The following is a 25,996-nucleotide window of genomic DNA, read 5'->3' on the forward strand; positions in this document are numbered from 1 at the left end:
GTATGTATTTGTGTGAATTTCTGCCTCCTGCCTGTGAATGACGTTTCGCTGCGATACAAAGCGCATGTGTGTGTTTGTTTGTGAATGTGCAGAACGTCTGCGTGCATCTCCATATAAACAGCATGCCACAGTACCCTGAAGAGTACGTTGCTGCAATACAAAGCCTGCCTCTGCAGTAACAGGGCCCTCATTTTCTGCCTCGTGAACAGGAAAAGTAAGCCTGCATGAGAGAGAAAAATGGCCGAGTCATTTATTAGCTGTGAGTCACATTAATGAGCCAATACTGTGTAATCTCCAAATACATTCATGATAAATAGCCCCACCATGTCGTTGATCTTTGGCTTGTTCCGCGGCTGCAAAACTCTGAGAAAGAGTGCCTCAGTGGAGTATTTTTCAACGAAGTACATTTACAGTGTGACAGTTATAGCTACCTTTTTGACAATAAACTAAACAGTAATTGTAATATGAAAGAAAAAAACAAGCTAAAGCTATATCTGAGAGTTGCAGTTCAAAGTGGCAGGAGCGAGGACAATCCCTGCTCTGTCAAGAATTAGAGCCACCTCTGCAAATAGGCCAGTGTGTAATGCCTGAGGGTGGGAGTTTCACCGCGGCTGGGGTTTCCGTGTAAATAAACAGTGTGGGGGTCTCAGTGGGCGGAGGGCCCCCTCTCTCCCTGGGGTTTGGCCCGGCCTTTTGTTGCCTTTAATCCAAGCACTCTCTATTGAAAAGCATGAGGGGGTGCCTGGCTGAGATTAGCCCGCCGGCTCTTGTGTGTGCTTGAGTTTTTTCTCACAGACTGCCTCCGTACTTTTGGAAATAACACAGTTACCCCACATCCTTAAGGTGGCTGACAAGAATGACAAGTAAGACGACTGCTGGGCAATCTCAGACCTTAACATGACAACATGACCTCAGCAGTCCCAAAATGCTTCTGCTGTTCAGCATGTGAAAGATGAAAGGTCACTATATGGTATAGTTACCTTATATAGGCCCTAAACAGAAAGAGAAGTCCCCAATTAAAATCAAGATGATAGGATTTAGAGCGGTATGTGCACGGTTTTATGTGTGTAAAGTCTCCACATGTTTTGTCTGATGCTAATTTAGCAGCCTTGAGCGTTTGTTATACATTAAAAGTCTTAAGATAATATAATTAGTTTGTGTTACGCATCTGGTGTTGTTTTTCTTCATTTCACAGGCTTGTTATCACAGCTGAGAAATAACCTCTGATTCGAGATGCTTCTTTTGTATCCATCATTAATAAAACATGATGAGAAATGCTTTATTTTTTAAAAATGTATTTTGAATGAGAGCACTACATTCATACAGCACAATATTAATATTAGGATGCCGCTCATTTCCAGTGTTGAAATAGGCCGATTGGCCCTGCTGATAAAAGGTGAACAACAGCCTTTCCTGTTCGCTACATAGGCCCACATGTAAAGGAAAACTACAGGTTGTAATGTTACAACTGTTTGCATGCTTCCTTTCTTCCTTTGTTTAATGTAGGCTCTCATTACCACGTGGTGGTAACAGATTGTTTGAACTGGAGAGAAAAGCCATTCGAAGCTAATTAAGCAGCCATTCCAGGCTCTATTCACAGGCAGAGGACCGAGGAGCACAGGCATTTGTCAGCGCTTGACCCCGCGTGGTATTGATTGACAACGCTGCCTCGTGAATGACAGGCTCGACGCGGCTCAGCCAATGGGAAGCCGGCGAGTAAGTGCAGCGCGCTGTGATTGGACGAGAGGCCTTAAAGCCGCAGAGGAGTCCCACGTGGGGGCAGAGTTGAACCTTCAAAACAAGGCTGCTCTCAGACATGGCTGATGTTCATATCAGACAAAGGCAATCATCTCGTCTCCCCCCGCAGTGCAACTATTACACAAATGCTGATAGGTAGAGGCGCGCGGGTGTGTTGTGAAAGACGCGATATATTGAAGGCGAAAACATGTACGTCGAGTCGGCAACGTAGCTACAATTTAGAGGATATCGTCGATCGATTGGTCATTATTGTGTCCTTCACGGTGTTGGGGGGAGTTTAACCCACACATTTCTGGCTTTGGCCAATACTTTTTGATATATCACAGCATGTGATTTTACAACATTGGTAAACAAACAAGCTCTCATCTTCTCCTTTTTCCTTGTATGGGGATAAAGATTCAAGAATCCTTGTTGCACATCACACCTCCCTCCCTCCTCGTCCCACTGGTGGTGGTCTCACCCGAAAATTCATCAACTTTATTTGTGTGGCTAAAAAAAACCCTAATGAGAGGCGGATGTGGAATTTCTGCTGTCTCTGTCAAATTTGGATATCATCGTCGGCACATCAATGCCTGCTGCTGCTGCTGCTGCTGCTGCTGCCGCTGCTGCTGCTGTTGTTTTACATGGTGGGACGGACGGATGATGCCTTGTGGATCCGCGGGATGATGTCATGTATCGTTGCACCCCACGTGGGGGCCGTCGCTCTCCGATAGGCAGATGTGGCCGTATTCCTTCCGAGTAATCCGATTGGACAGATAGGCTCTTTCACGGCAGTTCAGCCCTGCTGCCTGTGTGTGGCAACCAGGGTAAGCTGGACAACTGGGGGAAATGCGAGATTGTGGAGAGTACCATGTTACGCTTTTAAAGAATCTCCAGCCTCTTCGAGTCGGAAGACAGATTTTGGAAGCATATTTATATATTTTTTCCTCTCTTTTTGGGATTAACCAGCTACAAAAGGCGCACATTCCTCGGAGGGTTCGCGGCTGAGAATAAAGTAGTTTAATCGAGCCCGACCGCACCAAATTTTCTCCCAACTGCTCCCTCACTGTGGCTGGGTGCGCTCCGGAGAGAGAGAGGATGCTTGTCGAGATCCGCGTCCACCACGCTTACATTACGAGGGATTAAACGCATGAATTATAGCCTACTCTGGTTCTTCTTCGGGAACAAAAAGTCGCGCGGACGGCTAGGACGCACGCACGGGTATGTATTTCCTAAAGCTGTTGATTTCTTCCTTTAGTTTTTGTTCTTATTGGGCGTAAGCTCAAACAGCGCACCGTTTCCATCGCTCTCCGCGGAGTCAAACAGAAGGTGAAGCCAGCTGCCCTCGGCGCTGGCCCTGTCATACACGTTCGGAAGTGGAGATTTATGTTCATTTGTCGAACATCGTGTTAAAATAGAGCTCCAAAACAGCGACTTTTACGCACACAGTTGCGTTTTTACGCGGCAAAACTGGCCCCTTTATTTGTTTTGAGTGTTTAAATTGAGTATTTCGCTGGTCACAGACCGAATAAGGTCATCAAAGAAGAAAGAAGCGCAGGACTTGTGCTGCGTTTGACTGCAATACAATGAGCTAGTTTGGTGTCCTACATGTTTGCAAACAACATGGACAAAATTGTGTGGTGTTGTGTTGTTCGCCTTCAGATTAAAACGCGTCATTTTTCAATACAGGATTTTCACGACCTCCCCCCTAACCCCCCACCCCTGTTTGCTGAGGCTGGCGTGGCTGTGAGCACATTTCAACCATTTCGCCAAAGGACCTGCACACTGGAGACATAAACAAAGGATACATTACAAGATGTATCCACAAGGCCGACATCCGGTAAGAAGCGCTTCCTCTACACTTACTATAGCTTACATATTCATCTGACAACACTGATGTTGACACGTTTCCTGAGTGTGCTTTCTCTCTATGAAGTCTGCCACACAAAGCGTTTTCCAGCCTTAATGTAGCTCATCAAATTTCAATATCAAAATGCATTTATGCTACACAGAATCTGCACTTAGTGGTAAATGGATGCAGATGGTTTTGCATGCCTGGAGAGATTCACTCAGCCATACACTAACATATGACTGTGCTCAGTATGAGGACAGCAGTTCACTTCTAAAATTACATTTCATTTTCAGTGTGAAAACCTATTCATGTAGTGTTATTAGCTTCTGGAGGTGTGAAGCAGAGCCACCTCTTTGCTGTGGTAATGTCTTACTCACCAGAGCAGAGGAGATATTATCCTGAAAGTAGTCTATAATGTGAGAACTATTCAGTTCCCCTCAGCAGCATGGGACCCACAATGCACGAAAAATGATGAATAAAGTTTTTTTGCTGTGACTGGACTGATGTGATTTTTTTTCTTTTACAACCTTCTTTCAGGCTCCACATCAGCCCGGCCAGCCTGGCTTCAAATTCACCGTAGCAGAGTCTTGTGACAGGATTAAAGATGAATTTCAGTTCCTGCAAGCCCAGTATCACAGGTAATGATTAAAAAGGCACCATAGTGTGGCAGTGTCAACTTTACTCTCTATTAAAATGTAATGGTTCAGGGTGATATTTGGTTGTTGGCTCCTGCTGGTATGAAAGAAGACTCTGCTGCCAATTGGTTAAGTGGGGCTGATTTATTGAAGTGATAAAGATGCCTGAAATTGACACCTTGTCTTCTATTTTAGTCTTAAGGTGGAGTACGACAAACTGGCCAATGAGAAGACCGAGATGCAGCGCCACTATGTCATGGTAAGATTATGTTACAACAGGGAGCAATTATGGTTCCAAATTGCAAGGCTTGTTGAAGATGTAGTCAGGGTGAAGCGAGACAGGCTATTGTGATCACCTGTGTGGAGGTTAGGGCGGGTTTAGTGTCAGGTACAGGCCTGTGAAAGCCCCCAGGGGGGTTTGATGTAGCTGGTTGTTACAGCGAGCTCTTCCTGACAGGCAAGCTGTGGGCGGCAGTGGGCTGAGGCTCCATTATAGCACGCCCCTGATCTCCAAGGGTCGACCGCGGCGTTGCCCTCTGTGCATGCTGATCTGATTATTCTCCTAGGAGACTCCACGCTCACACATACGCATGGCCATAAATTAGGTGTGAGCTGATGGTGGAGGGCCAGAGCAGTCAGTGTGTGTGGGAAAATGCACTACAGCAAACAAAATGGAGGACAAAGTGAACATGCTGCAGTTTGTTGTGCACTGAGTTAGCTTCTGTTTACACCCAAATTATTAGTTTTGTTTGATCTGTAGAAAAACACTGGTGTGCGACAATATGATGCAGGAATTTAGCCCAGACATGATGCAATCAGAAGGTTTCCTCTGTGGCTGTGTGCCTTGTTGTCCCAGGTAAACACACCGGGGATGACTTAAACCAATACATGTGAGCTTAAGTTAAACATTCTCCTCACAGGAAAACAACATGTCAGCCTGACAGGGAGGAGGTTAGGTAAACATGTAGGGAAGTATCCCACAGCCAGCACCAGGTGTCAGGTTACACTTGGGCTGTGAGGCTCTGATCTCAGACAGAATGGCTCTCTTGTTTGAGAGTAATTTTCGAAGAAGCTAATGGACTGAATAATGCATTGGCCTCATCAAATAGACGCTGACTGGAAAGCCATTTCTGCCCCGGCTGCCACTTGTGGGCTCTCCGGATTACATTTCAGCCAGACAGACTGACCTGGCCTGAAATATCAAGAGTGTTGAGCAATTGCGTTACGCTAAGTAAGCAGACATCCTGGAGATCTGAAGGCTTAAGGTGGTGATCAATAAATCTAACCCTTTCTTCTCTGTGCCCACACTATAAACAACAAAAGATTGATTTATTGGCTATCTGCTGTCAGCTGCTCAATGAACTCCTTTTTTTGTCTGATCTTAGCTTATCACGGTTCTCTGCAGACGCCTGATTGTATTAAGATTTCCGTTAAAATGCTCACAACCATTCAATGATGTAATTAGTTTAGTGGACGATAAATATATTGATTAGTTGTTATAAACAGTATACTAGTTACATTATAGTGATTGTATTTCTTACTTCTTTGTGCTAACTCATCACAACAAAATGTTTTCTTTCATTTCAGTATTATGAGATGTCCTACGGGCTGAACATAGAGATGCACAAACAGGTAAGCAACTTTGTGTTCATCGTATTTCTCAGCTCAGTGGTTTTCCACAGTGTCAAGGGATGTGAGACCCACGGGGAGCCACTCATAGACTGTGTACTGAGCAGCGCTAATAGGCTGTAAACACAGATCTGCTGCACACAAACAGGGCAGAACAATAGCAAACTTGTACCACCACTTGTACAATTGCTGTGACTCCTTTTTTTTGTGAGATTTGCCACTGCTGTGTAAAGCATGGATTGTCTCAGCACTGTGATAAGATCAGGGGTAGACTTTGGCAGGCTCGGCCTTTGACTTAATGATCAAAGGGAGAGGATTGCTGCTGGGTCAGTATTTCTTTTTAAGATGAACAGTAATTACAAGACGGGGGCTAAAGTCCTCCAGTCACTGATTGAGCCCTTATCTTCATCAAAAAGATCCTATCTGCTATTGCTCCACAGATCAATCCCACTGATGCTTGGAGAGATAAAGATTGTATGAATGAGTAACCCTCAGATTCCCCTGCATGCTGCTTTTGAACCAGTGAGGCTGTCCCCTCTCCTGCCACAGCCCAGCTTGGTTAATAACGGCGTTGGCGGCATGGTGGATTGGTGCGGTGGGGTGATCCATCAGTGTCGGGGGGCCGTGTGTCACACTGCCACATGTCTGTCAGGGCTCGAGCCGCTCTGATAGCTTCTGTCAGGCACTTATCGCCAACCAGAAGAAAGAGGAGGGGGATGGGAGCTGGAGAGACACGTAGGAGAATAGAGCTGAGGGGGAGGGGCTCGACAGCCTAGCTCTGTGTAAACAGGTTAATCGACTGATCCATTTTAGCGCCTGACTTTTATCAGGAACCTCAACAGAGCTGGTGGAAGCGCTTGAATAATTCATCAGTTGGGCCCTAACCTGCTGAACGGCGTGTTTGTGAGCAAACAGTGTGGGCCCCATCCATGCAGCTCCCCCAGCTTACAGCTTGGGCAGATGAGGAGGAGGAGGAGGAGGGGAGGAAGTGGAGGAGGAGAAGATGGGGAGTGGTTAACAGGCAGGGTTGGGATGGATTATTGGATGCACATAGGCATATTATTTTCCTGCCAGGAGATTTATTCCACAGTGAGGAAATCCATTCCTCTAACTGTGCCTTTTTTCATTACTGTGCAGGAGCATAACTCAGGTTTCAGGATGCACACACCGGCACAGCTCAGACTGATGTGGCACTGCTATATCCTACCCCTCTCTCTCAGCTGCACTGCATGCAGACATACACAGCTAGTTTTTGCTACGTGATGTCAGACAGTCATTACCATCAGCTGGTGCTTGTTTTCTGAGAGCTGTGTGGCTCTTGATCACATTTGGCTGTTACCTGTACTTCTAACACAGAAGTAAAAGACCCATGGCTGTGGGAGTCCCTTGCTAAGTAGCAAACTATCTGCCATACATCAAGCCAAAGGAAACTTTGTTAGCCAGCAGACTGCAGTGTTTATACAAAAGAGGTGTGTAGTGAAATGTGGTTGGAGAAACTGTGGCTCTCCAAGGCATCAGTGCTCCCACATCACCAGTCTGTCATGTTGGACTGGACTAGACTGAAGGGTAATGATTACAGGGTGTGAAGGCCAGGGTGTCAGGTCCACTTATACAACCAGAAAGTTATTGATCTTTACAGTGCAGAATGGTTTTATGATGTTTCTCTTAAAATGTTTATCTTGTATTAAGATCACATTTACACTAAAAGTCACCAGACAGGCTGTTGCAGCTGACAAACTTATTGACAGTCCTAACTTGTGTCCATTAGGAAGACTTTTGGTCTCACTTCGATCAGTATAGATAACTTGAAAAGCTAATTAGAAATGTGTTCTTGACATTCCTCACATTAACAATGGCTCTGGGGCTTTGTGCAGCATCTCAGTTTGGTGGAAATGTGCCTCATTTTCTAAGACGAGCAGCTAGTGAAGTGTAATTTTCTTCCCACTGCAAAAATCAGAAAAGGGGGTGATGCTGCGATCTTGGACAAATTGGAGGCCCTCTAAATCTGACAAGTCAAGTATTGTTTATAGATGGATCACGTGACCAGCACTGCCACTGGTTTCTCCCTCTGTATTTAATACTCATCAGTGTCTCAACTCCATTTTCCCACTGCTGATAGCAACAGGCGAATGAATACCTTTCTGCACACCATTGACAAGCCAGCCTGAGAGTGCTCTTAAAGTGGTGCTACACAGGTCCGAGTACCTGTAATTGTGTAGCAGCAGCGCAAAGCTGGCCTCTCAAGGGCCAAGCTGTCATCTACTTAAAGTGACAACAGCTCCATTTTTATCTGCCGGCAGAGGAAAAAAAAAAAAGTAGCTGCCTGCACTGCACTGTATCTATTTTGACAGCAGCAGTAGCAACTGAGTTGAAGCCTTTTGCGTGTATTTGCATGTTGTGTGGTGAGAGCGTGGAGGCTGCCAGTTGTTTAGGGCACAGCAGATCAGCCACCTCCTGACCTCTCTCAGCCAGCTGTCACCATGACACTAAGCTACAGAGGAATGGACTGTGCGCTCAAGGCCTTTTCGCAAATCCTGTCAAATGTTCGACTGCTATTGACATGGCTTATCTCTACAAACATGGATTATACAGGCTCTGTAGCTTTTCAACCATTTCTGAGGGCGTTCTTGAGCTCTTGCTAGAGCACTTACTACATTGTATTAATACTAATGCTCATAAAACCTTTATCTAACCCTCTAGTGTTTTATAGGTCGTAGGTCACATTTACTGTGTGTGAGAGGAGGCTGGAGTTTAGTGTCTGCAGACGGTAATCAAATTATAATAGGTGTTATCACAGTGGACTGTTGTACTTTGTATTACACATATTGCCATATATTTGTTTCACGTTATTGCCACTGATCCTAGGCTTTGCTTGGTTCATGTGATATTTCATCTTGGGCTTGCTGTTTGTCAGGCTGGCCCGCCTGGCTAAGTGGCTGTCCATGTTGCAGCTTGGGTCAGCAGGTCTCGTTCTGTTGGACATTATTCTCCAATCTCTCTGGCTCTGCTCAGAGGTAATACGTCTGGCTGCCAAAACTGCCTGGCATTTCTGCCATGTGTAATAAATAAGCTGGCGGTCTGCAAAGTACATTGTGTGTGCTGCTCCAAATGAAAAATCTGAGAAAATCCCTGTGATGTGTTTGTGTTCCGCAGTGGCCTTGGGTTGAACTGCAGCTCATAAATTCCATAGATGATGGAGCTTTGGCACTGTTATTTTTCTGCTCCCAGCACAGAGCTTCAACCTGAGAGTCTCATCTCCCATCTCTGGAAGAAGAAGGAGGCAGAACAAGCTGGCTGTGCAGTGTTATTACAGGGGGGAGGGGGGCATATACACCTCTTCCCATTGCTCTCTTTTTTTTTATCCACCATTCATTTGCTATGTTCATGTGATCGACAGGCTGAAAATTCAATTTAATGACCTGCCTCCAAGCACGTAATATGATTTTAAAGCCTGTTACGGTCAAGCAGAGGTGCCATTTGCATAATGATCCCAGCAAGATAGGGCTGCAGCCGTTGCCATGGCAGTTGGTAGACAAGCGGAAGAATGGAAGCAGGGCTGTGTGGATGGGTGGGAGGCTGGCAGGGCGGAGGGCTGGGCGGCTGATTGCAGTAGGAAAGGGCCCAGGCCTCAAGTCATGGAAGGGCGAAGCTCAAACACACTGCATACCGGTAGTTGTCTTCTAATGGTATTGATCATATATTGGAGGTGCTCTTGAGGTCATTATGGTTTGTAAACTTTGCTTACTCTGCAGTTCTAACCCTTAATGTAAACTGCCTGCACTGTCACATGTAAGTAAACAGTACAGTCTGGTTAGCAGGCCTCACTTCCTGGGGTGTGGTTGTGTGGTTTAACTTTGAGGTTAACTGCAGGACAGCGCAGTTGCAGATGAGAGGAAGGAGGGCAGAGCGAGAGAGGATCCTCTCAGCACAGCAGCACTTTGCCTGCTCATATCCGTTTAGCATGGAGTGCACTCTCAGCACAGCTGTGCTCCATCCCCCTGGGCTCTCCTAATGTTTTAAATATTTCAAATGTCAATATCACGCTGTTTAGAGGATGTTGAGTCAAGCAGTTCTGATTGCCGCAGTAATTGACTTAATCGGTGTAAACATTAAAGGCGGGGTTAGATGAAGTCACTGTCTGTTTCATACTTTATCGTCTCATTTTGATCCTCTTTTGTCTTTCAGACGGAGATTGCCAAACGGCTCAACGCAATTTTAGCTCAAATTATGCCTTTCCTGTCTCAAGAGGTGAGTTTTGAATGTAGTTTAAAGTGTCACTAAAAATACAGTCGCTTATTGTTTCCTGCATTTAAAAGACAGTACTTTAAAAAAGATGTCAGGTTAAGCAATTTTGAGTAATTGTTTGTGGCCCTCTCATTTAAAACTGGAGCGGCATTTATTAAAATAAGGTGTGAAATTCAATTAAATTAGAGTGGATGTTTGATAGATGTTGGCATGCCTCAATAATCCTTTGTAAATGTCTCCCCACAGCACCAACAGCAGGTTGCTCAGGCAGTGGAGCGGGCTAAGCAGGTGACTATGACCGAGCTGAATGCTATCATCGGGGTACGTGGACTTCCCAATCTGCCTCTGACCGTGTGTATACCCCCTTTTATTCCTTTATTTGACCTTGATTAGGGAAAACCATGCACATAATATAATCACTATCTTGATTTTCCATGTTTATGCACAAAGTAGTCTGAGCTGTTTAGTATATACAATATGAGACGCTAAGCATTACTGTTAAACTGCATATTTGCACCTCTTTTAATCAAACATTAATATATTTATTCCAGTATACTACTTTGTTCTTTACATTGCGTTCAGACTATATGCATCACAAATGTGACTCCAGAGAGCTGGTCTTTTGCTCCAGCTTTGGTCTCTGTTGCATCTTCACTGCCTTGTTGTGTGTTTATAAATGCGAGCCTGAGAGCTCTTGAGATCCCCTTTGCAGCCTGTATTGCTTTAATTGGCTAAGGTTTTAACAAGGAGCCTCATCCCTCACGCTGACCTGGATAGCTGTGGGAATTAAAAGGCTGAGGGTGAGCAGAACACAGCCTGCGCTGCAAGCTATTTGATACAGTACAGACGGCAGACAGCCATCAGAGCTCTGTAGCACAGCTCTCTTTGCTCACTACAGCACTGAGAAGTAATGTACGGTGTTCATCCCTGCTTCAGAACACCATCTGCTCCTCATTGATCAGCTGTACTCACCCTGCCCTCGTAAAACTAAACTGATGTTGTGTCACCCTCTGTGCGATGCTCAGGCTGTAGGTGATCTTATTACTATAGTTGAATCTTGCAGTCTTTAGCATGCTAAAAGGAAGTCCCAAAGACTGACATTATTGGAATTCAATTAATGCCCCCTTGGTGACCCTTTGTCCCGGGATAATTGCCGAGGAATTTGCCTGAGTAGGTGTCTTACAAGATGATAGAGAGCTGTTTGTTTTTCATTCGCCGACTGAAGCAGCTGCTGTGTTATACTTTCATCATGGCAGCTGCAAACATCCTTTATTCCTGAGAGAAGCTGATTTGATTTCTGATTTCTTCCAGTGTGTGTGATTTTACAATATTTGAATACTGCAGTTCTTCTGAATTGGTAGCTTTGGTCCTTTCACTGCTGCTCTCTGCTGGTTCTTGATTATAAATGAGTTACTTTATGATGGAGAAGTCTTGATGGGACGAAACAAACAAATGAGACTGGTCTTATGATAGACTAACAGATTATTCTCAATGGGTAGATGACTGAGGAGGCATGTCAGTCTATGAGAGCTGCTAAGAGAGTGTTCCATAAAATGTCCTATAAACAGTCTGGATGTTTGGATGTTGGATGGTCAAATGTAACTAAATTATGGACAACATAATATATTTGTCATTTACTGGTTTTGCATTGATTTGTATGCAGAGTTATTTGATGTTTTGTATGTGTTCATTTCATTTGATGGATCCTATTTATATGGTTAAGTCCAATAATGTAGGTGGTGATTCAAGTTGTAGGGGTGCATTAAATCCATATTATCTTTTATTTTGATAAGTAAGCAATAATGAAACCTGCCATTCTGTAAAAAAATATATCACTAACTACAGAAATCTACATTTTAAGAAGTATTGGACAAGCCCATTCATGACTTGAGTATATAGTCCTATTTATTTTATGAGAACGTAAGACCTTCAGCTGAGTCAGTAGGGGTGCTCATGTCAGAGGAGGTGGAAATGTAGCTACTCTATGTTTTACGAATGCCTGTCCATTAGTTATTCATCGAGGAGAGGCTCCGTAGGCATGCCAAAATCCTCATGCATATTGTAAAGCAAGGTGGGGTGAAAGAGCGTGCCAGGCAGACAGGCAGCATCCAGGAGCCAGCTGCATGCCTTATTGATGGGACTCAGGGCCATTAATAGGATGCAACTAGGGCAGCTGCCTGTGAGAGGATGAACCTGACAGGTGGTGCTTCCTGTTTGATTAGAAAAACACCCAAATACTGAAGTCAGCCAAGGAGTAGTTTAGATAAGGCCACCTTTGTCCCAGTGAGTGGTCGCTGTGGCAAACAGCACAGTGCCTTTCAATTAAAAGGGTGAAAAAGGAAAATAGGTGTTGTTTGTCTGATGCATCATCATTTGCAGTAAAAAGAGGGGAGAGAAGACTGCTATAGCTCTCACCTTTTTCTGTCCATTTTCTGCAGCAGCAGCAGGCTGCCTACCCCGCTCTCATGGTCAGTGTCGTCCACAAATATCTGTATGTGCGCGCTGTTGTCAATGCACTTGGTGTGTGCACATCTGGGCTTGTGCATGTTGCATGGCACTTCTTCTGTCCAAGAGCAAATGCATTTCACTTTGGTGTACTAAGTACACTTGAAACTACTATAGTACATTTGCTTGATCTTGTCTGTGTGTGTGTATTTTTTTTGTCAGTAGCTGTACACTCTACAAAAGGGGCAAAGAGTAGGTCTTTATCTTAGAATATTAAATTAGAGGAAATAGACCAGACTTCTTTCTTTATTTATTATTGTCTTCATTTATGGCCCTCTAATGAGGGCTCTCGCTGATCAACCATGCATATTACCCATCAGTGCCTCATTAAACACAATGAGCAAGGATGGCTCTCCCCTGCCAATGAACTGGCTCCTTAATTTCCCTCATGGACACAATATTATAACACACTCCCTCGCTCTTTCTCTCTTCCTCTCTGTCTCTGTGTCCTGGGTATATTTTGTAATTGGATTGACATCTGCCCTATAGAGCAAAGGACAAGGTTGCAAGTTGACAACCTGAGATTTTTCCAATCTCGTATTCTCTACCTTCAGGGCAGATATACATCAGAGGGCAATAAGCAATTAAAAAGACCCTCCAGGTATGAGTCTGGACACATTTTAGTATTTGTCCTTTGAAAGATCTAAGACTGAATTTTTCAGTAATGAAAAAGGAAAGTGAGAACTGTAAGGCAACTTCCTATACTGAGTTAATGTATTTTCCATGAACGTCCAGCTCACCTCATTGTTCTATGAGTTGCACCACCTCCCCAGTCATTACAAAGTGCCTAATATTCCTGAAATGGCCATAAATGGTCTCTGATTGAAGTGGGCCTTGTAAAAGAGAGGTGGTGCATGCTGTAACAGCAGCTGAATTATTCAGCTGGCTCGTAGACGGGTAATAAATTGCTGATGTTTTTATTGGTGTCTCAGCTAAGTATTATTTAACCTTGCTTTAAACTGCTTACATCCATGCTGAGTGCCTTTTAACTCCCATCCATTTCCCTGTGCCTTTCAAATATTGATGGTGAATATTGGAGGGTTGACTGAGTGCCAGCATGGGACCCCTGGTCCTGGCTCCCGGAGCTGCCTTCCAGACGTACACACAAACACTCACACACACTCAAATACCCCGAGTGAGGGGGAAGGAGTGCCAGCTTCTGGCACTTAGTGTTCCCTCGGTCTCTTAAAGTTTGGGTGTGCAAATGATTCATGTTCTGTTAATCCGGGAACATGAATATGAGAGGAGTGAAAAGATGCTGGTTGTGTTTTTGAAGTGTTTATAAAGCAGGTAGTTGTTTAGCCCACAGGCTTTCAGATTCCTGCTCAGCTTCATGTTCCTTAAGAGGATTGCTTAACTTGCTCATGGCAGCAGTGCTGTAGTGCTGCGGTGTGAAATGTGCCAGTTTACCTGGTACAAAATGATTTCTTGAGCATTAAACTGTGGTTGGATCAAACTTTGCTTTTGCTGTTTGACATTAGTGTCATGAAAAATATTGCTTTCGTATAATTTATTAAAGTAATCATGCACTACTAATGCTGTGTGTGTATGCCCTGAAGCCCTGCGTCTGCGGCATCAGACGTGTTGAGCAGTTGATTGTTAGTCATAACTTCTACTCTCCTCAGCACAGATCTGAGGCTTATGCCACTCTGGCCTGGTATGGAAATAGCACGGAGTGGGGATTGCTGTCTGATCCTGACAGTAATAGATGTGTGAATGTGCTAATATCATCCAGGGTTTAACTGATCAGCCTTATGTTTAGTGTGTGGTTTCTCCTTGCCCTTTCCCTCTGACCCACTCTGTGTCTGTCTCTCTCCCTTTCTTCTTACAGCAGCAACAGCTTCAGGCGCAGCACCTCTCCCACGCTGCTCATGGGCCTCCAGTCCAGCTTCCACCTCACCCCTCGGGCCTGCAGCCGCCCGGCATCCCCCCTGTGACCGGCTCTGGATCGGGCCTGCTGGCACTAGGGGCCCTGGGAAGCCAAGCACACCTCCCAGTAAAGGACGAGAAGAACCACCACGATCTGGAACACAGAGGTGAGGAGCGAAACTCAGACATTTTGCTGCTTAACAAGTTTACTTAAAAGAAGTGAAACACATATTAATCTAACATTATTGCAAAGATGTTAAACAGGGAAAAACCAATTTAGTGTGGCGTGCTTCTCACTCTCTAGAGCAGAATGGTAGGGCCCTTAGGTGAGGAGCTCATCCTGTCTGTTCACATTCTGTCTGGGTAATGAGCTGGTACATTCCCAGCCCATGACTGCATAAGCTATTCAACAGCTCCAACACACGGCGATAAGAGGGGCCTTGTGCCCTGCAGTTGATTCTCACACGTTCAGCCAGAAGCATCTGTTATGATATGCTAACTGACTTGTTTTTCCCTTTGCTCCACTTGCTTTCATCATCACCTTGGCCGCCATTATGACGTCTGCGATACAGAAAGCACGGTGAGTGTACGAACCCACGACTGTTCTTGCTGCAATGCTTGTCTGTTCCATAAACCATTTTTGACTGTGCTGCAAAAGTCAAGTCACAATTTCGAGTAACAGCATGCCACTGCTGATTTCATGCACTGTTGTAATCTGCTTTCAATAAAATGATTAATTGGAAATGAGGTTTGGAATATAAGTCCTGTGCTTTTAATCCAGAAGGGAAATGACTGGTATCATGCTGGAGAGATTAGAAGCCTTGTAATTTCATCACAATTAAAGAAAGACTTGGACTTCCCCTTCTTAAAGGATTTATTTGATCCCTTCTACTGTCTCCCTTGTTTACCAGCTCACTCTTTCTCCTCCTTGGCATGTGATGAATATTTATGAACACAAATGGAGAATTGTTTTGTTTTCTTTCTCTCCACCCCATCTGGCTGGAGCTGCTAAAGCGTTTTATTTGAATGGCTGCGATCTCTGATGGCTTGTGATGGGCCTGTGAGATTGTGTTTCTGCAGGCCGGGCTGGTTGAATGGGTGCAGTCATGTCTGAAGAAATGGAACTCCTGGGGCGATTAGCAGGCCTGTTTTGTTTCTGTGCTCTTGTCCCAGGTCATCTGATAGCAGAGTGGTGACTTTGGTTAATGAGTCACGCTAAGCATCTCTTTAAAGGTCAGCCATTATGCAGACAGTGGCCCTTTGCCCAGACTGCTAGTCCATCGACCATTGTTCACTTCCCTGGGCTGCCACCGACTTAGTCCATGTTGTTGCTTTGGTCTTCAGAGGAAGGGGCAGGGGGAATCAGGGGGACTTGGCAGTTTATAGGCTGATGGCAAACTCCTGTGAAAGCAGCTGGACACCTGCCTAGTTCCTCCCATTCTGTTGGTGTTTGGAGTGAGCTGTCCCAGCTTGTGTGGGCAGTCGGGCTCTATGAAGAAGCACCAGTCAGTCCCACGCTGCCGTGCCCACTGGCAGGATATAGATTCTCTTTCTTTATCAGAGCTCAAAGCCTGAGTTGACATGGTGCCCAAGCGTTCTGCGCTGCAGCAATCAATGCCCGATGCCCACAACATACAGTCTCTCTCTCTCTCTATGTGCCTCTCCTCCTCCTCTCTCTCTCGCTTAGCCTGACTGACTCTGGAGAAAAGGCCTTCTGTTCAGCCACAACACACTGCTCATGTCCCTGTGAGGCTGTTTGTTGTCCAGTTATGAGGAGGAGGGAGCCCAGCACAGAAAACAAGCCCTCCTCCTTTCAGTTCAGATAACGGCCCATTCTGTTGTTTGGCCGGGGACAGGCCTGTGTTTGAGATTGGGCTTGGCTGGTGTCAGGGTACTGCTTGGAGCTGGCCTGCAGCTGCATTTTTAGAGTGTGCAGCATCCATGATGTGAATGAGGCATTTTTTATGTTTGACTTCGCTCAGTGTGTTACCTGTGAATTTGTAACTGATGAATGACTCAATGCTCTATTTTTTTATGGTGGGAGACAAAATGGTAATAAAGTTTGTTTGGTTTTCTCTTTGCAGAATAACTCTATATCCCCATCAGAAAGCTTACGCACAGCCAGTGAGAAGCACCGCAGCTCCTCTGACTACAGCTTGGAGTCTAAGAAACGCAAAGTAGAGGAGAAGGACAGCATGAGTAGATACGTAAGTCACAATGAAGTATTTAATGTATTGGGAAGCATATTCACTTTCTTGCAGAGAATAAGAAAATAATGTAGATATCACTTTGTCTGTCCATTAAGTATGAAGCTAAATCCTACATAGCAGAGCACAAAGACTAGAAACTGGAGGCAATGGCTACCCAGACTCTGTCTTGGGGTCAAAAATAGCCCCATTGAATCATTTCATGTTCCAATATTTCAACTGGTGGCCAGAGATGTGTTTATCAGGTTTTGTTGAAAAAGAAAACTATGTGATAACTTGAGAACTATCTTTACAGGACAGTGATGGAGAGAAAAGTGATGACCTGGTGGTAGATGTGTCTAATGAGGTGAGTAGAACAGCTTGTACTTGCAAATGGCATATTGACCTGAACTCAAATGAAGCTTTTCCTACATCTTTGAAACCTCTTGGTGTGTTTTTTCCAGGACCCTGCCACGCCGCGTGCAAGCCCTGCACACTCACCCCCCGAAAATGGCATAGATAAGCCCCGCCCTCCAAAGAAGGACACGCCCAACAGCCCTGCATCAGTGGCATCATCTGGAAGCACCCCATCCTCCAAAACCAAGGAGCTCAGTCATGTAAGACACAGAGAGTTTGCAACAAACTAGGACAGAAAGGGTTTAAATGAGAATTGCAGAGAGCAAAGGGATATGTGCAAATAAATCTGGGACGTTTTCTGCAGTGGATTAGGAATGGCTGTCGGTGCTTTAAGTGCATGACTAAACGTCAGGGATAATATTGTCCCGCATCAGGATCAGTCAGGTCTTCTCTGTTAATAGCTCAATGTATTTAACTATTCCAGGATTTTTCTCCCTCTGCCTCACTTAAAGATTAAAGCCACAGCAGTAAGGGGATAAAAACGGCCCCATCTCCATTGTGGCCATAATAGGTTTTAGAATAAATAGCAGTTTATGGCTCTGCAGGACTATGAGGGTTGTCAGAATTAGATTGGATTAAGTTCAGTTTGCTCTCAAATTGTCAGTCTGCACAGTGCCTGCTTTCCGGGATTGTGATTGTGCTTGCTCTCCCGTTCCCTCGACAGAATGACAAATCCTCCACGCCTGGCCTCAAGTCCAACACCCCCACACCTCGCAATGATGCCCCCACCCCTGGCACCAGCTCCACTCCCGGGCTCAGACCCATCCTGGGCAAACCACCAGGCATGGAGGCTCTTGGTTTGTACCAGTCTTTTTACTCTCTAGCAACTGAGATAATCTTTTTTTCCATGCTTCTCCCGATGTTCTGTAATATCACATACCAATGCCCATCTCCTGTCTGTCTCTGCAGCGGCCCCAGCTCTGCGTACTCCTCTGTCCATCGCAGGCTCCTACCCTACTCCCTTTGCTATGATGGGCCATCACGAAATGAATGGAGGCCTGACTAGTCCCGGTGTGTATGCTGGTCTTCACATCTCCCCTCAGATGAGCGCTGCAGCAGCGGCAGCCTATGGACGCTCCCCAATGGTAACATCCTTGCCTGCCCTTTAATATAGCCGTACATGATACCTACCTAAAAGCACTGCACATAGTTTAAAACAGTCAAACATTTTTATAATACATTTATTGAGTTTCTTGTCGAGGCAATTGGAAAGAGTAATCCCTCCCTCTTATCTGTCTGTTAACCTGTCTTAATAGACCTTAAGTTGCACTATGTAGCCCTTTTTCTACAAGTGTTACTGGTAAATTTAGACACTGCCATGTTAGATCTTTCCCCCTGTTCCAATCTTTAACCTATGCTAGCCTAACTAAATGGAAGCTTTATCAAAAAGAGTGGTATCGATCTTGTCATCTTACTCTTGCCAAGAAAGAGAATATAGATGTGTCCTTAAGTGTCCAATAGCTCCTTTAAGAGTAGTAGGATGCAGATCTGACTGCTTGAAATTATGTAGTTTGTAAAAGTTTCTCTCCTGTTATTTCAGGGGTTTGATCCTCACACCCACATGAGAGCTCCCGGCCTTCCAGCCAGCCTCACATCCATTTCTGGTGGCAAACCGTGAGTCTCTCTTTAAATTTGTTTCATAGTATTAAATTTTTTTTTAAATCAAAGTGTTATTTAACACTTACACTTGTCTGTTTTTTCCATCAGTGCTTACTCCTTTCACGTCAGTGCAGACGGGCAGATGCAGCCCGTGCCCTTCCCACCAGACGCCCTGATCGGCCCCGGTATCCCACGCCACGCCCGGCAGATCAACACGCTTAGTCACGGCGAGGTGGTGTGCGCTGTTACCATTAGCAACCCCACACGTCATGTCTACACTGGTGGAAAAGGCTGTGTCAAAATCTGGGACATTAGCCAACCGGGCAGCAAGAGCCCCGTGTCCCAACTAGACTGTCTGGTGAGAGGCGCTGCTTTTCATTCATCTACAACTTTTGTGTGGCAACTGGTTTACGTGCAGTTTTCTTTTTAAAGGAAATTAATTGTTTGAACACAACACTTTCCCAGTAAATATCCGATTATCCTTTGTGATGCTTGAGGACCACAACAGGCACATATCCCACTGACAGTTTTACAGAAAATGCGCTAGTACACAAATACAGCTGCTGCATTTATTCAGTGTTTGTGAGGAAGAGAAGAAAAATAGCTTTGGCAAAAACCAATAATGAAAAATGTGAAGATCAAAGGAAATTTCAGGATAAATTATAATTGGCCTGAAATATGTACTTTGCAAAAAAACAAAAAAAAAAGCGTAGATACAGAAGACTCTAAATCTTTGCTCAGAAGGATTTTCATCCTTTTTCCCGAAGACTTGTTCCCAAATCTCTCTCCAGCTCCCCTGCTCTGAACATGTATTGATTGGCTTTGTCCTCTGTGCAACAGAACAGGGATAACTACATCCGCTCCTGTAAGCTGCTGCCTGATGGTCGCACATTGATTGTTGGAGGCGAGGCCAGCACATTGACCATCTGGGATCTGGCCTCTCAGACACCCCGCATCAAAGCTGAGCTCACCTCCTCGGCCCCGGCATGCTACGCCTTGGCCATCAGCCCTGACGCCAAAGTCTGCTTCTCCTGCTGCAGTGATGGAAACATAGCCGTTTGGGACCTGCACAACCAGACTCTCGTTAGGTAGGAAGAAAAACTCCTATTCCTTTTGTGTGGGATTTGGCGCCATGACAGGATTGCTGTTGTGTGAGTAATTCGAAAAGATTAAGTCAATACATGTTTGTTTGCCTTCTGACTTTGATTGTAGGCAGTTCCAGGGTCACACGGATGGTGCTAGCTGTATTGATATATCCCATGATGGCACTAAGCTGTGGACAGGCGGTCTTGACAATACTGTACGCTCCTGGGATCTGAGGGAAGGTCGGCAGCTGCAGCAGCATGACTTCACTTCACAGGTATAGTTGTGTAACTCGGTGGAGAAGGATAAAATACACACTGATCCACAGACTCACTGAGGAGGGAGGTTTTCCTTTAACCCCAGAACTGTCAGTAATTGCTGCTTTGTCCCATTTCCAGATCTTCTCCTTGGGCTACTGTCCGACTGGAGAATGGCTTGCTGTGGGCATGGAGAGCAGTAATGTGGAAGTGCTCCATCACTCAAAGCCAGACAAATATCAGCTCCACCTGCACGAGAGCTGTGTCCTCTCTCTCAAGTTTGCTTATTGTGGTATGAAAACAAACACATTACAAAACACTGACTTCCTAAATCACAAGGCCTTAGTCCATCCTTGTTTTAATTAGTGTAATCTAAACTGCTCTTTTAAAGTCTTTCAAGGTTTCACACATGATCATTCCTTATTTGTAGGTGTTTTATAGCTCAAGAAAGCCTGATTGCATTGTTGCTTTCTTTGCAGGTAAATGGTTCGTGAGCACAGGGAAGGACAATTTGTTGAATGCTTGGAGGACTCCTTATGGCGCCAGCATATTCCAGGTATGCAGATCAATACACACTGTCTGCAGTGAGTCGAAAAGTATGCACAGTTGTCTCTGAGAGGAAGGGCACAGCGACCGCCGTCTGACAGGACTCTCCTATCAGTGAAAACTGAACCTGAATTATTGACCTGACAGAGAAGTCTTTTTGAGGGGGCATCAGGCCAGAACTTGATGTCATTGCAATCCAATCTCACTCTTTAGACAGCTAATTCTCTCCTCTTAACTTCAAATGTAGTTGAAAATGTTAACTGCCCCCAAGACTCATGTTTTTTTTTTTTTCCTTCCTCAGTCCAAGGAATCCTCGTCTGTCCTGAGCTGTGACATCTCAACGGACGACAAGTATATCGTGACGGGCTCTGGTGACAAGAAGGCCACTGTATATGAAGTGATCTATTAGAACAGACTGCTTTGGATTGGAGCATGCTCATGCTCAGGAACAGTGGACTCTTCCATCTACCTTCCCTCACACAGACAGCATGGATGTTGCCTGCAGCCCCTGGGTGGATGGGCAGGAGGTTTGGCAGTGCCAGACTGAACTGGACGTTGGCGCTTTTGTGGCCCTGGATGCTGTGACTTTTTGGCTCTGCTCTTCCTCACTCATACAACTAACACTTGTACAGCAAGTGCAGCTCCCCAGGGCACTAAGAAGAAATTAATGTCTTGCTGTTTTTCTGTTGTTGGATATTTCTTTTTTTATTCGTCCTTTTTAATGTGGAGATAAAGTTCCATGACACAACTGGAAGCGGCGCTTCGCTCTGGAGCTTCTCCTCAGAGGTCCTGTGAAAAGTGTACATAATGGAGTAATAAAAGGCCTTTTATAGATTTATATTTTGGTGTCCAGTTACGCTTGTGATGGTTCTTTCTTGTTCTCCCCGTGATTTTCTGTCCCCTCTGGGGGTGGAAATTAGATTAGGACTTTGTAAAAGGATATTCTATTTCAGTTTCCCCCACTCTGCTTTTTTCATGTTCGTTGTCCAGAATGACCTTTTCGGAAATCTAATTTGGATTATTTTTTTCTTCCTGACAACAGCATTTTTTCTTCACTACTTGCTGTAACTCAGAACACAGACAGTTCATCCCATGGATTTAACAGTGGAGAATCCTGGAAGGGACCCTTTTTCTTCAGGAGAAAATCATGGTTTCAAGCTATTTCTACCCTTTCACCATGCTCAGTAGAAATTCAACTGAAATGAAGACCTTTTACTGGACACTGGCTGCTTTTAGTGACATTAAAACGGATAACTATCAACTGGAGGACTAATGGGTTTCATGGAGAAGCAGCTGTGACCTGAGTTCAGCCTGTTGTCTCGACTGTTGTATGAGTCTTTATTTTTCCACTCAGCAAAGTTTAGTCATCAGTCCTGGGGTGAATAATTTCCTCTGCGGGTTGACGTTGTGACTGATATGCAGAACTTACATGGTTACTCATAAAGTTGGCACAAAATGCCATCACAACATCAGACATTCTGGGTATGCTCAGTCTGCTTTCTTCAGTATTTCATTATATTCAACAACAACTTCTCATCGACAGGAATGGTCTCTGCATAAACACACATTAGCCTGTGTAGCAAACGTGTCTCATGATCCCTAAGGATTGTACAGTTGACAGTTGTTGATAAATCAATAAACTGTTTTTATATAAAATCATCTTGACTGAATTTCTGCACTGCTGGTGCTCTGCTACTGTTGCACATTTCATGGGATTCATGTGGTATTCCAGGTATAAGCTTATTCACTTCCCTGCCAAGAGTTAGATGAGAAGATTGACACTAATCCTGTAGCTCATGTACTGTAAATATGAAGCTACAGTCGGCAGCCAGCAAGCTTAGTCTTACATAAGCATGGAAAACAGGGAAAAAGCTAGCCTTGCCATGTTCAGAAGTAACAAAATCTGTGTATGAACAACCGGGTTGAGGAATTTCTTGGAATCTCCCCTGGATACCTAGCAATGCAATGTGGGAGTTGGTTTAATTTTTGGCAAGTTGGCTTTGCCCTTTGTAATAACAGAACTGGAGGTGATTTGTTTTTACTAATTTTCAAGCGAATTTCATGTCTCAAATAATGATGTGTTGATTTGCACATTATGGGTCTTGGTAGGCTAGTAGTTTCCTCCTGTTTCTACATGCTATGCTAAGCTAAGCTGGCTGCCTATAGCTTCACATTCCCCAAACATAAGCCAAGAGAGTAGTGTCAATGTTTTCAAAGAAGACACAACAGGCAAAAAATATTAATACTTTCTAAAAATGTTGAACTTTTGCTTGTTGTATGTTAATTTGTTTATGGTAGTTTACATGGATGGGTGCATTTAATAGTTGGTTGTGTATTGCGATGGGACAGAGTTTCACCACTTAAAAAACTGCCTGTTGTTGACTGCATCAGTAACCGAGTAACTGAGGTAAACACACCACACATGTTGATGTGATGGGTGTATTTTGGCTCTAATTTCTACCAGACGTGTCCATTGTGTTGTGCTTTGCTAATGTGGCTCTTCATTGCTGTAGTCTGGTTCTGCAGTGTATAAAGAGTCAGGACTGGGCTTTCCTTGACAGTAAATAGAAGAACATCAGTAAATGCCTCTGATGTATCCAGACAGGGGCTGTCAACTGCCTCAGGAGAAGCACAAACATTAGAGGAGAGGAAGATATTCTGGTTTCTTGTAGACGCTGCTAGTGACCTTTGAAAGTGGAAGTGACTCAAAATGACCAAGCTTTCAGTAATGTTTGAGACATGAACCAACAGCTTTCTGTAACCAAAAGTGGTCACTTAAAGCTACCACATTTTTATTAGGTTGTATCCATGTATGTTGGCAGTACTGAAACTGAACTCAGAGTGATACAATAAGGCCGAGTTTTCATGCAGCACCACTTCAGAAATATGACGCAAACACTGCTCTTGAGTTCTCTTGAGTGGTCTTTTGGTAGTTGAGTACTTTTGGGCAGGATGAGGTGAATGGCCCAGTCCTTCCACTCCAGAACAAGGCTCTTGTAGGACTCTGAGCGTGAAGCTGTGAGCCCTTCATATGGCTGCCTCTTCAGAGATGTTATTGTTAGATTTAAAAAGCGGGGCCGGATGCTTTCAGCATGGAGCCAGCCGCCATGCTCTGCTCTCACGGGCTCATTTGTTAAAGGCTATAGTCTTTCTTTTCCCACATGGCTGAAGTGTGTACTTCCTGTGTGCATTTATAGCTTAAGCTCCTTGCTCAAGTAGAATTTTCTTCCTCACTTGATCAAACAGTGAAATATCTGCAGATGAAAGGTTGTAGCTCCTGAGTGCCTATTGCTGGACACTGAGGGGGTCATTGTCTCGCCTTCCGCTGATCTACCCCTCAATGGAGGGCTTTCAGCAGGTTCTCATGCAAAGGCCCATGCTGCCCTGTTCTATTTAGAGTGGATACAGTGCAGACTAGGAAGCTAGAATGCCATAAGTGTTTTACTGCAGCTCTAAACATAAGAACATAGTCCAATGCTCAATTGTTAAAGCCAAGATTCAAAGACCCTACAGAAATTCGAGGGGGATCAGTGATGCCAAAATATGGCCATGCACATGCAGACCACGGTGTGATTTTGTTTTTTAGTTTCAGTTGCCAGGCATTGATCACAGTCCACCACAATTCTGGCTGGTTCTTTTGGCTGGCATTTTGTTTTCCACCCTCCCCCATCCATCACACAGAGAATCAGGTTTTTCCTTTTTTCCCAACAGCGAGGGACTGGCACCGTGCTGAAATGCAGAATAATAATCCCCTAATCACCTGAGTATTGCCAGTCCTGGGTTTTATCTGCAATTGATGTGAAAGCCCCTAGTGCCTAGTGATTACAGCATTTGATCTGGGTAATAATGTCTTCACTGTTGCCCTGCTTAGGGCCCGAAGGCAGTGGCGCTCTAATCCACAGTGCATTCTAGTGGAATCGTATTACACAAAGACCACCAGGGTTCTTCTCTAGAGGGGAGGGTAGGGGTGGGGGGGTTAAAGGAGGAGGTTGCCATGGAAACAAGCTTCTCTCTCTCCCTCATACAGACATAAATGCACACACACACATAATACACACTCTCTCTTGGGATAGATAAGCAAAGGACAGGTTCTATGTTTACTTTCCATGGGCCCTCCAATCCCTGAGCAGGCTGAGCCCTGATAACACGAGGCCTGTACAGCCAGCGACCACTGTCAGCAGATAAGCACCCCAACAGAGCAGATCAGCCATCGCCCTCCAACCAGGATGAGCAAACCTGGGAGACCCGGATTCATTTGGATTAGGATGGATTGCTGCTGCCTTCTGCTGCTGCCGCTGCCTTTGCTGCTGCGTTCAGACTACTGATGCTCATAGGACTTTCTACATGAGAACTCGATGTTGCTCTTCACCCCGTGGAGTCTTGGAGCTTAGTGAGAGGACACGGGCACAGTAATGGACTGAATGCTATTTTAGATATCGAGGTCAAGGGACTGTCTGCACTAGGGCAGGTTGGTGTCATTGCAGCTGAAGAGATGTGAAGCTAGAAAACTTTGATTCCTCCTGATGTGTCCCGAGGAACAAATAAGCACTTATTATCTGTATATTGCTTCCCCATCTTCTTATGTCTGCCATGTTTGTAATGGCTGTTTTGCACTAGATGGGCCACTGTACTGTCGAGACATTCCTTTGTAGTTGTTCCAAGTATCCACTAAAATCCAGTAATTCAATACACAGAGTAATTAGATTTGTAGGATACTAATGCCCTTAGAAGGAACCAACAGGCTCTTTCATGTTAAGATCAAGCCGACTACAAGTACTTCTTTATTATGTGCATTATGCTAACATGCTAATTATATTTCCACACACATTCTTTGATTAAGACACAGCTGGAGGTGTATAAGTAACCTCACTAATTACAGAAGAAACGGTGGTATTGAGCTAAAGTGAGAGCTGAGTTTCCCTTTGGCCCCTTCTTCTGTGTTTTTGTTTACTTGTTAGACATCCTTCTTTCACATAAATCAGATTACAGCATGATCACAAATTCTAAATAAAAGAGGAGGGTTTCCTTAATAGCTCATATGGAGCTGTCGTTCTCTGTGGGAAAAAAGATCAGGATTGTAATATTTCATCAATCAATTAAATATAAATAATATTAGCCTAACAATACAGTGATTACTTGACTGTATTCTATGAGTTTATTAAAGTAATGGACATTTTATATAATACTGATTTTTTGATATTAATGGAATAATTAATTTAACACATGCAACAAGCTCTGTTTAAAATAAATATTCTTTAATTCATAAGAATATTACCATCATGCTTTAGTGTGATTAGGTTGCTGTTAAAAAGCGTTCATGTTTTGGTGAAAGGGACGAACTATACAATACTGTAGAAGGAGCTAAACACTGATGTATTTACAATATTTAGACATGTAGACATAATAACAGCTAAATAATTATTAGTCGGATAGCGT

General features: G+C 44.4%; 1 protein-coding gene across 4 annotated transcripts; it reads left to right on the top strand.

Moving 5' to 3' along the window:
* Nucleotides 1-1,762: 1,762 nt before the first annotated feature.
* Nucleotides 1,763-22,219, top strand: tle3a (TLE family member 3, transcriptional corepressor a). 4 transcript variants are annotated; one of them, XM_034685585.1, is made up of 22 exons: nucleotides 2,403-2,958; nucleotides 3,427-3,577; nucleotides 4,127-4,227; nucleotides 4,420-4,483; nucleotides 5,812-5,856; nucleotides 10,039-10,101; nucleotides 10,345-10,419; nucleotides 12,537-12,566; nucleotides 14,435-14,639; nucleotides 15,045-15,052; nucleotides 16,557-16,679; nucleotides 16,975-17,025; nucleotides 17,123-17,275; nucleotides 17,740-17,872; nucleotides 17,985-18,160; nucleotides 18,616-18,689; nucleotides 18,783-19,032; nucleotides 19,515-19,762; nucleotides 19,887-20,034; nucleotides 20,156-20,306; nucleotides 20,494-20,570; nucleotides 20,862-22,219. In XM_034685585.1, the coding sequence occupies exons 2-22, from the start codon at nucleotides 3,554-3,556 to the stop codon at nucleotides 20,967-20,969; spliced, it is 2,307 nt and encodes a 768-aa protein (XP_034541476.1). In that variant the 5' UTR covers nucleotides 2,403-2,958; nucleotides 3,427-3,553; the 3' UTR covers nucleotides 20,970-22,219. The 4 variants fall into 4 exon arrangements, with proteins under 4 accessions (XP_034541474.1, XP_034541476.1, XP_034541477.1 ...); XM_034685583.1 differs by lacking the exon at nucleotides 12,537-12,566 and having other exon boundaries at nucleotides 1,763-2,958; nucleotides 10,345-10,449; XM_034685586.1 differs by lacking the exon at nucleotides 12,537-12,566 and having other exon boundaries at nucleotides 2,404-2,958.
* The last annotated feature ends 3,777 nt before the right edge of the window (nucleotides 22,220-25,996 follow it).

This window comes from Notolabrus celidotus, chromosome 6 (genome assembly GCF_009762535.1).
Source record: "Notolabrus celidotus isolate fNotCel1 chromosome 6, fNotCel1.pri, whole genome shotgun sequence".
NCBI classification, from domain to species: Eukaryota; Metazoa; Chordata; class Actinopteri; order Labriformes; family Labridae; genus Notolabrus; species Notolabrus celidotus.